The sequence below is a fragment of the Ostrea edulis genome, chromosome 3 (assembly GCF_947568905.1).
Source record: "Ostrea edulis chromosome 3, xbOstEdul1.1, whole genome shotgun sequence".
Taxonomy (NCBI): Eukaryota; Metazoa; Mollusca; class Bivalvia; order Ostreida; family Ostreidae; genus Ostrea; species Ostrea edulis.
The window spans coordinates 91,715,683-91,731,154 of record NC_079166.1 but is presented as its reverse complement, the minus strand read 5'-3'; the positions used below and the strand labels follow the sequence as shown (position 1 = coordinate 91,731,154).

The following is a 15,472-nucleotide window of genomic DNA, read 5'->3' as shown; positions in this document are numbered from 1 at the left end:
TCTCTGAAACATAAACTCAACCAGATCTCTGAGACAGATCTCTGAAACATAAACTCAACCAGATCTCTGAAACATAAACTCAACCGGATCTCTGAAACATAAACTCAACCAGATCTCTGAAACATAAACACAGAAAGTAAACCGGATCTCTGAAAGATAAACCAAAAAACTCAACTAGATCTCTAAAAGATACAGAGAAACATTAAATAAAGAATTCTATGTGTACAGTATTTATACAGAAACATTAAATACAGAATTCTATGTGTTTAGTACTTATACAGAAACATTAAATACAGAATTCTATGTGTTTAGTACTTATACAGAAACATTAAATACAGAATTCTATGTGTACAGTACTTATACAGAAACATCAAATACAGAATTCTATGTGTTTAGTACTTATACAGAAACATTAAATACAGAATTCTATGTGTACAGTACTTAAACAGAAACATTAAATACAGAATTCTATGTGTACAGTATGTATACAGAAACATCAAATACAGAATTCTATGTGTTTAGTACTTATACAGAAACATTAAATACAGAATTCTATGTGTACAGTACTTATACAGAAACATCAAATACAAAATTCTATGTGTACAGTACTTATACAGAAACATTAAATACAGAATTCTATGTGTACAGTACTTAAACAGAAACATTAAATACAGAATTCTATGTGTACAGTACTTAAACAGAAACATTAAATACAGAATACTATGTCTGTAGTACTTAAACAGAAACATTAAATACAGAATTCTATGTGTGTAGTACTTATACAGAAACATTAAATACAGAATTCTATGTGTTTAGTACTTATACAGAAACATTAAATACAGAATTCTATGTGTACAGTACTTATACAGAAACATCAAATACAGAATTCTATGTGTGTAGTACTTATACAGAAACATTAAATACAGAATTCTATGTGTACAGTACTTAAACAGAAACATTAAATACAGAATTCTATGTGTACAGTACTTATACAGAAACATCAAATACAGAATTCTATGTGTTTAGTACTTATACAGAAACATTAAATACAGAATTCTATGTGTGTAGTACTTATACAGAAACATTAAATACAGAATTCTATGTGTGTAGTACTGATAGAAACATTAAATACAGAATTCTATGTGTGTACTACTTACATAATGACTCCTGCGATTTGTCTCTTCGACCCGGATCTCTACAACATGAAATAAATCAACATGATTATCATTTATCTTCCAACGGGACTGATCGATATATGTATCATGTCAGCCATGTAATCAAATAAACACAATAAAACAAATCTTATTGGAAATAAACAAATTTCAGTAATCATACCAGTGCTTTATGAGATGTTTTATCAATTACAGACCCAAAGAAGGACAGGTGTTGGAATCGAGTGTCGTTAATGATTTGAGGTGTGATGGACAGAATGACGGATGGACTTACAGACAGCTGTAAAATGTCAGCCCCGAGTGTCCCTCTAATATAACAATATCATACCTCCCAATATCGTATTTCTCCCCATATAAATACTGTCTCTCTAATACAATGATATCGTACCTTCCGATATTGTGTATTTCTCCCCATATAAATACAGTCTAATACAATAATATCATACCTCCCGATATCGTCTTTCTCCCCATATAAATACTCTCTCTCTATTACAATAACATTGTACCTCCCGATATAGTATTTCTTCACATATATAAATACTGTCTACTACAATAATATCATACCTCCAGTAGGAGAGAGACAAACACTTCCCGATATCGTATTTCTCCACATATATACTATCCCCCATTCGGTCTTTAATCAGTCGTTGTGTCTGAAATACAAAAACAGCTGCATAACGTAACTATCAGGTCAATTTCATATTTACAGGTTTTCTCTTCTAAATCAGCAGACTTTGCAGCCATTAAAAAGAAAAAGATTTACACGTTGTAATAGGTTATGATGCAACAATGGATTGGAAATCAAAAACCATGTTACTCAGACTGAGAATTTAAAGAAGTTTATCATTTCCTTACAAAGAACAAACCAAAGTTTTCTGTCATAAAATGGAATTCTTTTGAAATTCTTTACCTGAGAGTGCAGGACCTCAAGTTGTAAGGACAGACAAAAGGAATCTAAGCGTGTCAGGAATTAACAATGCTATCTTACACGGTGATAAAATTGTAACACAGAGATAGAATTGTAACACAGAGATAGAATTGTAACAGTAAAGGGCCTCTTACATCTTACAGAAACTGTCCTGGACAATTTTTAATATTAAACTGATAGATGTTGATATATATGCCACTTCATATGCTTGGTACAATTATTTTTTTCTTGATTTTCAAGGCAAAATTTTTAAAATTCAATAAGGCAGACATATTTTTTATTCACTTGCATGATGTTGCACAAATAACATCGCTGATTTCAACAGAATTTTTAGTTCTATTAGTTAATAAAGTGGAACTATCTGCGTTTTGTTTGTTGTTGTTTTTTCGACTAAGAATGATTGAAAATCTATGTACTGTTTACAGAGCCTGGCAATAAAAACCATTAGCCCATCAGTATAATCAGTCTATCTATTTTTCAGGTAAGGATACGTAAAATTCTGTAAAGGTCATGTAGAGGTCGCTCGTTGTCCATTAAGCGTGACTGGACAAGCTGATGGATGTAGTTTATCTGTAGAGAGTGGACTAAGGACTTCCCATCTAAAACACAAAAATAGCTCAATCAAATACAAAAATAGCTCAATTCAAAACAAAAATAGCTCAATTGAGTACAAAAATAGCTCAATTCAGAACAAAAATAGCTCAATCAAATACAAAAATAGCTCAATTCAGAACAAAAATAGCTCAATTTAGTACAAAAATAGCTCAATTCATAACAAAAATAGCTCAATTTAGTACAAAAATAACTCAGTTCAATACAAAAATAGCTCAATTCAGTACAAAACTAGTTAAGTTCAACAATGAATAAGTGCTGTTCAATAAATGAAAAACATATATTCATATTCTCCATCTTTAAGTACACACCCCCAGTTTCAGGATCCTCCACTAGGAGATTAATATCCAGTAATCTCCATGGAATCTTGGGACTGTCTCCCATTAAGGTCAAGGTCACCTACAATCAACCATAAATAGACTACATGTACAAATATGTAAAAGTGTGTTCATTGTAAAAATAGCATACAAGTACTACACATACACAAATGCACATGTAGATTTTGAGCACAAGAGATCAAGAATCTCAATGAACATGCATGTGTACTTGAATTTTTTCAGAGTGCAGGCAGATAATTTCCTGATATACAATTTTGAAAAATCAATTCTTTAAGAGACTTACCTCGAACTCGTGTTCAACATTAAACTTCACTCTTCCATTCTCTACAAACACACAGTTCAAAGAGAATCATTAAATCATGTTTATTATACAGGCATTATGTTCATTTCTGATGGGAGACAGGGCAGTCCTGGTGGTAATTCAAAATTTTATCTTTTTGTAGAAAGACATTAATTTTGTTTGGAACTTTATGTACACAACATTTCAATTTATATCTATTACAGTTGGTTTCATAACTTTTATGGCAGAGCATCAAATATATATTATTATTTGTCTATTGACAACTGATATTCATTTAAAGTCTCCCAGCTAAATTGTATTCCAGCAATTCCTTATGCAACATGTACATAAATGTTCTACAAGCTGCACTTTGAGCACAAGGTACCTTATATACATGTACTAATTATCTTGTTAATTTGCTTTCCTCATCTGAGCGGGGGGATCTGTGACCACTAGTCTATACTGTATCTTACCGACTTTGAGTTTCCTCATCTGAGCGGGGAGATCTGTGACCACTAGCCTGTACTGAATGACCTGGGTCAGCCTCTGCAGGGTCTGTCTTTTCTCTGCCGGGGTGATGGCATCCGGGGGTACAATCTTATCCTGTAACACAATCATCAAACACTTAGCCTTAAAGGTACGGAAATTTAACAGAAGGACTCGTCAGACACAGTGACAGTAGCAGGCTGCTTTTCTGTTCCTCCGTGTACCGTACTGACCCCAAAACATACTGCACCCTTATAATATCAGTAGTCAAAATTCCTCAAATAAAGTGCAAGACTTTCTCACTTATAATTCATTTCAAAATGCATTACTTCTCTCTATACAAGTTATAGACTTGATAAAAATGAATCATGACGTCAATAGAAGATGCCCAATACATCAAGCTTACCCTGATACAGGAAGGCAGCCTGGGGTAGGTACCCAGGGTCAACACATCAATAGCGCAGGGCAGAGAGAAAGTGGGCAGTCTGTAAAAAACAAACATCTACAGAATCAACACATCAATAGCACAGGGCAGAGAGAACGTGGGCAGTCTGTAAAAACAAACATCTACAGAATCAACACATCAGTAGCACAGGGCAGAGAGAATGTGGGCAGTCTGTAAAAACAACAGAAACATCTACAGAATCAACACATCAATAGCGCAGGGCAGAGAGAACGTGGGTAGTCTGTATAAACAACAGAAACATCTACCGACTCTGAAGTAACATTATATACCCAGACTCTCTTAACTATTAGTGAAATAAAATCAGTGTCTTAAATATTCCTTTCAAATATTTACACTGCCGATCAGTTTTATTTTGCTACATGTTATTTTCCTGAGAATACAATGAGCATGGGATATCACCTTCACAAATCATTATTCATTGCACAAGTCCTCTATATCTAAGAGCTTATTTGTGGAAACTCAATTTTCGCAAATGACTCGTCCCGTAAATAATGTTCTCGCAAATAAATAAAGGTGACTTACAGTATTGGAAATATTGAGCAACACTTCAATTTAAAACAAAGCAATAAAACCTACATATATATACACATGTGTTGAAAAAAAGAGAAACAATTCTTTAAATTCCAAATTCACTAATTAGAACATCAAACAGGGAAAGAAAATTTTAACAAGAGAAAGCAACAATCTGACCTTGCGTTAACTAGAGTCTCTCTGGCCATTTTGGCTAACATGTCTGCCGTCTCTACGAACCACATGGACTGCTGCTCAAGAAAATTACAAATCTCCTGAAAATAAAAATCAAGTTATGTACAGCTTGCTTGTTCACCAATCAAAACCTGTCTTACAAATTACAAAGGGAATAAGTGATTTTACCCTGCAATTAAACTCTTTACCGGCCCAATAAACCAAAGATATACCCAATCAATGCCATAATATAGCTCCATGCATTCTATCCGATTGTGATGCTCTCAAGCTTTTCCAAGTTTACATTACGATATTAATGACATAACTGTTAAACGATGAGCATTTTCTTATTTCTATAACCTACAATGATCAATGTAGGTTGGTAGAATCTTATTCAAGTGTATATTGTGTTGAAGGATAAACAATGCAGGGTTACTGTCTGAAATATAAGTGATGTTTGGGCTCGGGTATAAAACATAAACAGCCTCATCCTCAATCATGTTTTCAAATTACCCTCACCATAGAATCACGGATATTTCAAGACCCATGTATTTCATACGGCAAACTCATTGTTTATTGTCATATTTTTGTATCTAACCATGTAAATTGCTTAAAATAACTATTATCCTATTTACGCATGTCAATGGAATAGGCTTTTTATGCTTCATGGGAGTGAACTCGGTGACTATTCAACTGGACATGATGTCACTACTCACAGAGCACTTGTCCACTTTGGTGGCGCTGCTGGCCCACTTGACCAGAGCTAGTAACCGAATAAACAGCTGTCTGGTTCGACTGGCAAACTGGACAATTTCCACCTTCCTCTCCATGTCTGTCTTACGGGGAAGTCTGAAAGAAAACAAAAATTATACAGTCTGAAACAAAAACAAAAATTATACAGTCTGAAAGAAAACCAAAATTATACACTATGAAATGAAACAAAAATTATATAGTCTGAAAGAAAAATCACAATAGTCTAAATGGAAGAACACAACAGAATTTTCTGAATTGAGCACTTCACAAATGATTCACAGTGATGACCACCTCTCATATCAACCAACCTGACTGTGGTATGCTTACAGACAACACTGTTAATTCGTGGTAGTTCTCTGTACTATGTAGTCTATGACTATGGTGTACTTACAGACAACACTGTTAATTCGTGGTAGTTCTCTGTACTATGTAGTCTATGACTGTGGTGTACTTACACACAACACTGTTAATTCGTGGTAGTCCTCTGTACTATGTAGTCTATGACTGTGGTGTACTTACACACAACACTGTTAATTCGTGGTAGTTCTCTGTACTATGTAGTCTATGACTGTGGTGTACTTACACACAACACTGTTAATTCGTGGTAGTCCTCTGTACTATGTAGTCTATGACTGTGGTGTACTTACACACAACACTGTTAATTCGTGGTAGTCCTCTGTACTATGTAGTCTATGACTGTGGTGTACTTACAGACAACACTGTTAATTCGTGGTAGTTCTCTGTACTATGTAGTCTATGACTGTGGTGTACTTACACACAACACTGTTAATTCGTGGTAGTCCTCTGTAGTCTATGACTTTGGTATACTTACAGCTCTGACAACACTGTTAATTCGTGGTAGTCCTCTGTAGTCTATGACTTTGGTATACTTACAGCTCTGACAACACTGTTAATTCATGGTAGTCCTCTGTAGTCTATGACTTTGGTATACTTACAGCTCTGACAACACTGTTAATTTGTGGTAGTCCTCTGTAGTCTATGACTTTGGTATACTTACAGCTCTGACAACACTGTTAATTCGTGGTAGTCCTCTGTAGTCTATGACTTTGGTATACTTACAGCTCTGACAACACTGTTAATTCGTGGTAGGTCCTCTGTACTATGTAGTCTATGACTGTGGTGTACTTACAGACAACACTGTTAATTCGTGGTAGTTCTCTGTACTATGTAGTCTATGACTGTGGTGTACTTACACACAACACTGTTAATTCGTGGTAGTCCTCTGTACTATGTAGTCTATGACTGTGGTGTACTTACAGCTCTGACAACACTGTTAATTCGTGGTAGTCCTCTGTACTATGTAGTCTATGACTGTGGTGTACTTACACACAACACTGTTAATTCGTGGTAGTCCTCTGTAGTCTATGACTTTGGTATACTTACAGCTCTGACAACACTGTTAATTCGTGGTAGGTCCTCTGTACTATGTAGTCTATGAGGGTGGCCAGGGGAATTGTGCCCCCGCCTGGGGCTCCTCCCGGCATCCCCATGTGGGACTCTATGATTGGTGGCATTCTTTATAATGGTTTTGATTCTACAACACTAAAGAGACAATTCGCTATTATAAGAATTCATATCAATTTCAAATCAATCAGGGGTTTTTTTGGTCTACTTAAAGGGTGGAACCTTCTCAAAGACTGAAGATCTCTATTAACAAAACATCTGTGAATGTAAGTAAAGAAAACTATATATTACTTCATATATTCCAATGGAATTGAAAAATTGAAAGTTTGCTGGGCATATGGTGAAAGTTCCAGTTAGTTTTGCCCACAAAATGGGCGTCTTCAGAACATATTATGATGACAAATGTAATCAGACTTATTAAAGTAATGTTAATCATTGTAGAATTCCTAATACTCATAATTTACATCTTGATACTGAGAGTTCTGCATACTTTCGACTTAGGACTCTGTGTATGAAACGAACTCTGATTAATTAGAAATTTCAATAACTTGCATTTTCATTTCTGTACCACGTTTCCCCCTAAGACAAATTGGTCCTCAGATGTGATACCATATTTGTGGAACAAAATATTCATTCTTGTATATGTATTTGTAAAATACGATAAAAATTCCTCACTTAATATATAGAGTTCAATAGTTTAGGGTATCTCAAAACACGAGTACATCCCTTTAATCATTCGACAGCATGGTCACGATGGATTTATAAAACAACTCAGTTACTACTCGTATATACATCCACCCGCAAACTTACAAAATGGGTGACACTTGCCCAGGCCCTACACTGAAGGTTTATAACGATGTATTATTTGTAATTTAGTGTGGAATTGAACAGGGCTTAAAGCTAATTTCTTATGTCACCAGTCCAGCCGGACTGATGGGGTATAATTTTACCCAGTCCGCAGAAAAATTTACCAGTCCAACAGAGTTTTCCAGAAATAATTAAACATATTTCATTAATGTTATTAAAATGAAATTTAACTCAATATGCCTCACACAATATTGTAACACTTGAATTTGGGGATTTATATTTAAGAATTAGATTCGTCTGATATGATCTACAGAATCTGTACGATACGATCATGGTTTGTAAATCATTACTCGCTAAAATTTTCGAGTGTTTGCTATTTTTACAATCTACTCACAATTTGCGAGTATTTCTCGCTAATTTCGAGCCCTGTCAGATCGAAACATGCCAAATGTCTGTATAAAATTTCATAAGTATATTTTCCAATATGATGCTTTAGAAAATTAACCAGTCCCATCGGACTGTCTAAAACAAATGTCAGTCAGTCCGCCAGACTTTCAACCAGTCACAGACTGACGGGCATGTTAATTTCGAGCCCTGTTGAATGGTGTCAGTTGGATTTATTTGCAGAAAAATCATTCATGGATTGATTTAGATAAGTTTTGGACAATTCATATCAAATGTAACTTGAAATAATATTGAACTGCGACTGATGCGGTAAACATTTCCCACATACTTTATACAGGCTTGGACAGAAACGAGGAGGACAGGAGAGACCGAACATAAATTACCCCCTCGTTTCTACAGAAATTATTTAATGTCATGAATGACCATATCATCCACCTGGTCCTGATTGAATGTCTTCCTAGCATATATTTCTCAGATGTGTCTGAAAACAACAAATGATCTCGACACGAGTGTAATCAGTGAGTCTGTATGGTGTCCTTTGAACGTTTTATCGAGTGACATCATGAGTTGAGCATGTGAAGGCAATACTCCAGCATGGTAGAAGTTGATGGCGAGATACTTTTGATTTAGCACCGCTTAACGAGATACAAAAGAAATGTTAACCATGGCGTAGGGAAGGCAAATGTATCTCAATATAATTCTCCACAGATATAATTATATGGCATTTTATTATTTGAAAAGGACCCTTGTGAAAAGAAAGGAAATATATTTATTTATAATAAAAGCAAAAATTCCATCACAGAGCTTTGGGAGCATAACTCAACATTCACTGTATAACGAAGAAGACATACCGAACACTTCAAAAAATATGGTTACATCAAAACTAATATGATTTTCTGATTCCATATTTCTGATATATATCTATTATACACAAAACAGTTTGATAAAAATAAGTTTTAAAGTGTATTTCAAAACTCAGTACGGGGAACTATTTTTTTCTCTGTTAAGAAGAAAGGTCTAGCATTAGAACGATAACTCGCTTAAATGGCATACCTGCAAATTGGCTGTTCGATGTTCGATTGTTAATCATTTCCTTTATATAGATCTCTTTTGTTAAAAGATCGGAAGTTTTTTTCAAAATTGTATATTAAAAAGTAAGAGATATGATTAACAACTGAACAGCTGATTTGTAGATCTATATGTTACCTGCACGCAAGTTATCATTCTTGTGCTTCAGTCATTAGTTCCCCATACAGAGCTTAATAAATTAAATTTAAAAACTTATTTTTATCAAAATTGTTTGTGTTTATTAGATATTTAAGACATGCTTAATCAGAAAATCATGTTAGTTTTGATGTATATAGCCCATATGTTGGTAGGTCTTCAATTTATTAGGTATGCCCACGGTATGTGCGTTTTCCTTGTTTACACAAAAACCATGTACGATGCAGTCTGGAGAGTTGTCTGCCCAAGCTTGTAACAGTGTAAACCAAATGTCTGGGGCACGACAAACAATAATACTCCAGTAATCTGTCTTAACCTTATCGAGATTAAACCCATGAGCTGATGAAGACAGGCTCGATACAATATCAGAATGAGGCCGCAATCTGTTCGGCTGTACTGTCGTGCGAGTACTAGGGCAGTAGTATATAGAGTAGGCCCCTTTCCTTCCGTAATATTGTGTAATTTACCGTATCACTCGCAAACGAAGATATCCTTCTTACCTATTTCATGTGAACGCAGGCAGAAAATACAAACAAACCACAGGGAAATGTGCGAAGTTTTTGAAAATACCGAATCGCCATTTTTAAATTTAAAGAGTTATCTACCCTTATGTTAGTCAGTAAGTTGTTCGTTGGCGTATTCGTACAAAGTGCACTTTTGCCACCAAAAAGTGCAGATATAAAATTATCTGTTTTTGTAAAAGTCAATAAATCGATGTATGAAAGAAATGAATAAAAATAAAAATCGAGGGTTACACTCCTCTGGATCCGCCACTAGACATGATACGCTCTCACTTACTAGACCTGCGAGTACGCGAGTTACTCTATTGTATTAAATATTTAGATTTAGAAATAAATTTAATGATATTACTATTATTCCGTACACTTAAAGAAATAAAACTAAACATACAAAGCCAAAGTATTGGATAAAAAAATCAAAGTTTGATGTTGTAAGAGATCGGTCAAAATTTATTGGGGGTGGGGGATATTTCCATTAAAAAAAAAACCAACTTGTGTCCTATCTTCTAAGAATACAAAAAAGTTGCTGTCCTATATTAGATGTTTAATAAAAAAAAATGTGTGTCCTATCTAATTAATAAATAAATATATATTTATCTATGAGTAAACTACATTTTTACTTCACTTTAAAAATCTCTTGAGTCCTTCATAATTATCACTTAAAATTTGTCTCTCCATTGTTATGTCAGCTGAGGAATTCAAGCCCCTGAGAAGCGTTTGTTTACTTTGTCATGTTTGTTCGGTAAGTTGTCTCGTGAAGTTACAAATCTCATTATTTTCATCTTATTTTTTTCTTTTTGTTAAATTGTTGTTTTAAGTGCTACATTTTGCATATTTCTTAATTACTGTTTTACTGAATTGTTGTCTCATGTACTTACAAGAATTTTTCACATCTCAGTGTTCTCTATGAAAGGTGAAGATAACGAACAGTGATCAATCTCATAACTCCTATAAGCAATATAAAATAGAAAGTTTGGGTAAACACGGATACCTGGATATGCCGGAGCAAGGATCAGCTAGGTGTCTAGGAGGAGTACGCAGTCCCTGTCGGATCGGTCGCACCCGCCGTGAGCCCTATATCCTGATCCCTATCTTGATCAGGTAAACGGAGTCAAGAACGACCGGGCCGGTCTAACAATCGGTATGAAACAAGTCAGACAGCATTTGACCCAATTGATAATAGGTTGTATTAGCAAACTATCAATTTATTAAAGATGTGTAGACTTTATAGATAAATTATGGCCTCCTTCAAGTTATGACGAACATGATATACTTTTTTATTTTCTGTGGTTGAAACCCATACTCCATGCAAACATTACACGTAATTTTTGCAATTTTATTTACGGCTGGATACTTCTTTCGTGATTCTTAATTACCTGTTTGAATATAAAAAAAAATTCAAAAGTCCAATATTTCATTGCAAATTGTCTATTGTGAATTTGTAACTCACGATGTGTTGAATTAAAAGTTTGAACTTTATAATATTTTTGTTCATTGCTACATTTGCCAAAAATATAGTTGTCCTATCAGTGTTGGAAATAAAAAAGTTGGAGTCCTATCAGTATGTAAATCAAAATAAATGGGTGTCCTATTGCATTTTGCACCAATCCCAACTCCTCAATACATATTGATCGGTCCCTAAGCAGAGATGTTTTTTGAAAAATAAAAAAGGAGGTACATGTAGCCGTTAAAGGGACTGATTCACGATTTTCCCAAAAATTTGGTTTTTCACTTTTGATGATCAGAATCTACTGTCTAATGTTTTTTAAAAGATTTCACATTTCAAAGATGACTTTACTACAGTGTATTTACATGTTCTGGCTCAGTGGTTCTTGAGAAGATTTTTAAATGACGCCACCTTATTTTTGTGATTATCTCCCCTTTGAAAGGGACATGGCCCTTCATTTGAACAAACTTGAACACCCTTCACCCAAGGATGCTTTTGGCCAATTTTGGTTGAATTTGGCCAAGTGGTCCTGGAGAAGTCGATAATGTAAAAAGTTTACAGACAGACGGACAGACGACGGACATCAGGCGATCAGAAAAGCTCACTTGAGCTTTCAGCTCAGGTGAGCTAAATAAAAAAAATCACGGGGGATGTCCTCTCCACACAGACGCCTCCCTGGTTCTACGTCTCCGGAAAATCCTATAACATTAATTATCTAAATAATGTATTTATTTGAAAAGCTACCTGACTTATAATATGACATAAAATACAATGTCCCATGCACCCACCCACCCACCTTTGAGTATGTAACTACACCGTGAAAAATCTTTCACATATTTCTAGAATTTTGATCAATGTATATATTTATATCCTCTCGGTTTACCTTAAATATAATGTAAATAATAAAGCAATAGTAATAGGATAATTTTGAACAGAACTTAGACTATCCCAGGGGAAATGATATCTAAACCTGTTGTAGACGGATTTGTTCTTTCTCTAAATATGCATATATAGTCTATATCACATTTCAGCAAAAGAAAAGAAATCAAATTTCATATATCACTCAATCCCCACTCACCCCACCACCCACTACCATCTGACTATGAAATCTTGCATGCCCCAGAGGTTATCAAATCTGTTGACATTTATTATCATGATTATATGTCCTCGAAATATATCCATCCAACGTCATCAAAACAAACAATCATTGATCATTTCAAACCTAGTCGAACTTGGTTCTAACTAAATTAGGCTCTGACTCTGGGGTATCTAAATCTTTAATTTTATCCCTGCTATACTGTGAATCCAGTTCTCATTTAACATCAGTCGACAATCAAACAAGCAAACAAATAAAGATTTATAAAATGTATTGTAGACATTTAATCATAGACATTACCGTATTACCATTTGGTCCCACACTAAGACTAAGGCCTGACTTAGTTCTGCCCCTGAATCATGTGATTTCACACCCAGGCAGACATGTAGTTAATTAATATGGTTTTTCTACGTAAGCACTTGATGAGTTTACATTCAATATTAGTAGATTTTAAAACATATTTAAGTATACTTGTGAGAGTTTGTAGTAGCGGTAGAATATATGACTTCCATATTACCACCATGGAGGCCGAACCCCCCCCCCCCCCCCCCCCCCAGTTGTTATCAAGAAGACGTTAAAAATTGAAGTGTATCGTAGAGGAGCGGAATATACAAATCTAATTTTGATTCTCTGATGGCCTTACATAGGATTTTAAGTCCTTTTTCCAGTCAGCATGTTCAGTGCACAGGGGCTTAAGCCCATTTTGGGCCCAAATTCTGTGATACTATCAATATAGATCTATATTTATGGTATAACAGAGTTCGGGCTTAAAACGAGCTTGGTCCCTGCATGTGGTTCAGTGCGGTAACTCACACTCTACTGATTTGTTTTACAATTACAGACATACGTCACACAGTACGGAAGCCGTTCATTGGACGGACTGTACATTGTACATAACATCTGGTACGACTGAAACCCTACTTGTGGTCGAGGCTGACCAGGGAGATACGGTATAAATGTATATAAACATAGTTTATCTTTTTAAACGGGCAAGTTAAATTGTGAAAATAAATCTTTTGTAAGGGACCAGACAGTGTACATGGTGACCTTTGACCTACTTTTCACTTAACCTTGACTTTATCTTCTGAACCAGGGGGGGGGGGGGGGTATAGGGCATTGACATTTTACATGTATAAGATTCCTCATGGTACCAAACATTCTGATATATACACCTTTGTAAAGTTATCGTTTGAATCTAAGGGGTAAGTAGTGTCATTGGCTTCCTGGCTAGCTAACTTGTCCTCGTATAACTCTTGTTTAGAGGCGTAGTGAATGGTAGTGGAAATGTGAAAAATTAAACCCGTGTATTGAGGAATTATCTCATAATTATATCATAATAAAAACTGAAGGATTATCCCATAGTAAAAACTGAAGGATTATCCCATAGTAAAAAATGAAGGATTATCTCATAGTAAAGAATGAAGGATTATTTCATAGTAATAACTGAAGGATTATCTCATGATAGTAAAAACTGGGAAATTATCTCATAGAAAAAACTAAGGGATTATCTCAGAGCCAAAACTGAGGGATTATCTCATAGTAAAAACTGAGGAATTATTCCATAGTAAAAACTGAGGGAATATCCCATAGTAAAAACTGAGGGATTATCTCATAGTAAAAACTAAGGGATTATCTCAGAGCCAAAACTGGGGGATTATCTCATAGTAAAAACTAAGGGATTATTCCATAGTCAAAACTGAGGGATTATCCCATGATAAAACCTGAAGAATTATCTTATAGTCAACACTGGGGAATGATAGTAAAAACTGAGGGATTATCCCATAGTAAAAACTAAATGATTATCCCATTATGATAGCAAAAACTAAGGGATTATTCCTTAGTAAAAACTAAGGGATTATCTCCTAGCAAAAACTGAAGGATTATCTCATAGTAAAAACTGAGAGATTATCTCATAATAAAAACTGGGGAATGATAGTAAAAACTAAGGGATTATCCCATAGTAAAAAATAAAGGATTATCCCATTATGATAGCAAAAACTGAGGGATTATTCCATAGTAAAAAGTAAGGGATCATCTCCTAATAAAAACTGAAGGATTATCTCATAGTAAAAACTGAAGTATTATCTCATAGTAAAAACTGAGGGATTATCTCAGAGCCAAAACTGAGGGATTATCTCATAGTAAAAACTAAGGGATTATTCCATAGTCAAAACTGAGGGATTATCCCATGATAAAAACTGAAGGATTATCTCATAGTAAAACTGAGGGATTATCTCATAGTAAAAACTGAGAGATTATCTCATAGTAAAAACTGAGAGATTATCTCATAGTAAAAATTGAGAGATTATCTCGTAGTAAAAACTTGGGAGTTATTTCATAGTAAAACCTGAGGAATTATCTCGCATCAAATAAATATCTGCAAGCCTAAAGTCCTCTTCGGTTAAATTTGACGTTAGGGGACTAAATCAAGTAAGTTGGTTGTTTGGAACTATAATTTAAATCAGATTATCTTTTTGTAAAGCAAAACTGCCAAAATAATGGGATTAAACTCCTATTAGAAAGTACTGAATTGCTAGGAGATAATCCCTTAGTTTTTACTATGGAATAATCCCTCAGTTTTTGCTATCATAATGGGATAATCCTTTAGTTTTTACTATGGGATAATCCCTTAGTTTATACAACAGGAGAGGTGAAAATTTATGGCTGATCCAGGAATCAAACCCAGGATCCCTGCATTACTAGTCAGGTGCTCTAACCACTGAGCTATCAGAGTAGGGTAGAGGTAGCATTCTCGCTGCTGTGACCCGAGTTCGATCTCCATGATTGACAGTGGTTGTATATGTGAAAGGGTATGGTGGTCACCTGCTCGG

At 34.8% G+C, this 15,472-nt stretch overlaps 1 protein-coding gene across 4 annotated transcripts in view; it reads right to left on the bottom strand.

Annotated features, from left to right (window-relative positions):
• LOC125674490 (mediator of RNA polymerase II transcription subunit 14-like) overlaps positions 1-10,196 on the bottom strand; it is a 42,932-nt gene extending 32,736 nt beyond the window's left edge. For 3 of the 4 annotated variants that reach the window (XM_056159405.1, XM_056159406.1, XM_056159408.1), the window contains exons 1-12: positions 10,081-10,196; positions 7,124-7,282; positions 5,683-5,815; positions 4,973-5,067; positions 4,223-4,301; positions 3,804-3,933; positions 3,334-3,374; positions 3,024-3,111; positions 2,592-2,699; positions 2,083-2,126; positions 1,737-1,825; positions 1,158-1,195 (exon numbers count right to left, since the gene is read on the bottom strand). In XM_056159405.1, coding sequence (XP_056015380.1) covers positions 1,158-1,195; positions 1,737-1,825; positions 2,083-2,126; positions 2,592-2,699; positions 3,024-3,111; positions 3,334-3,374; positions 3,804-3,933; positions 4,223-4,301; positions 4,973-5,067; positions 5,683-5,815; positions 7,124-7,254 — 976 coding nt within the window. In that variant the 5' untranslated portion in view covers positions 7,255-7,282; positions 10,081-10,196. Of the gene's footprint in view, positions 1-1,157; positions 1,196-1,736; positions 1,826-2,082; positions 2,127-2,591; positions 2,700-3,023; positions 3,112-3,333; positions 3,375-3,803; positions 3,934-4,222; positions 4,302-4,972; positions 5,068-5,682; positions 5,816-6,799; positions 6,855-7,123; positions 7,283-10,080 lie in introns of those variants that run through there. The other variant, XM_056159407.1, reaches the window with a different exon arrangement.
• Between the last annotated feature and the right edge of the window lie 5,276 nt (positions 10,197-15,472).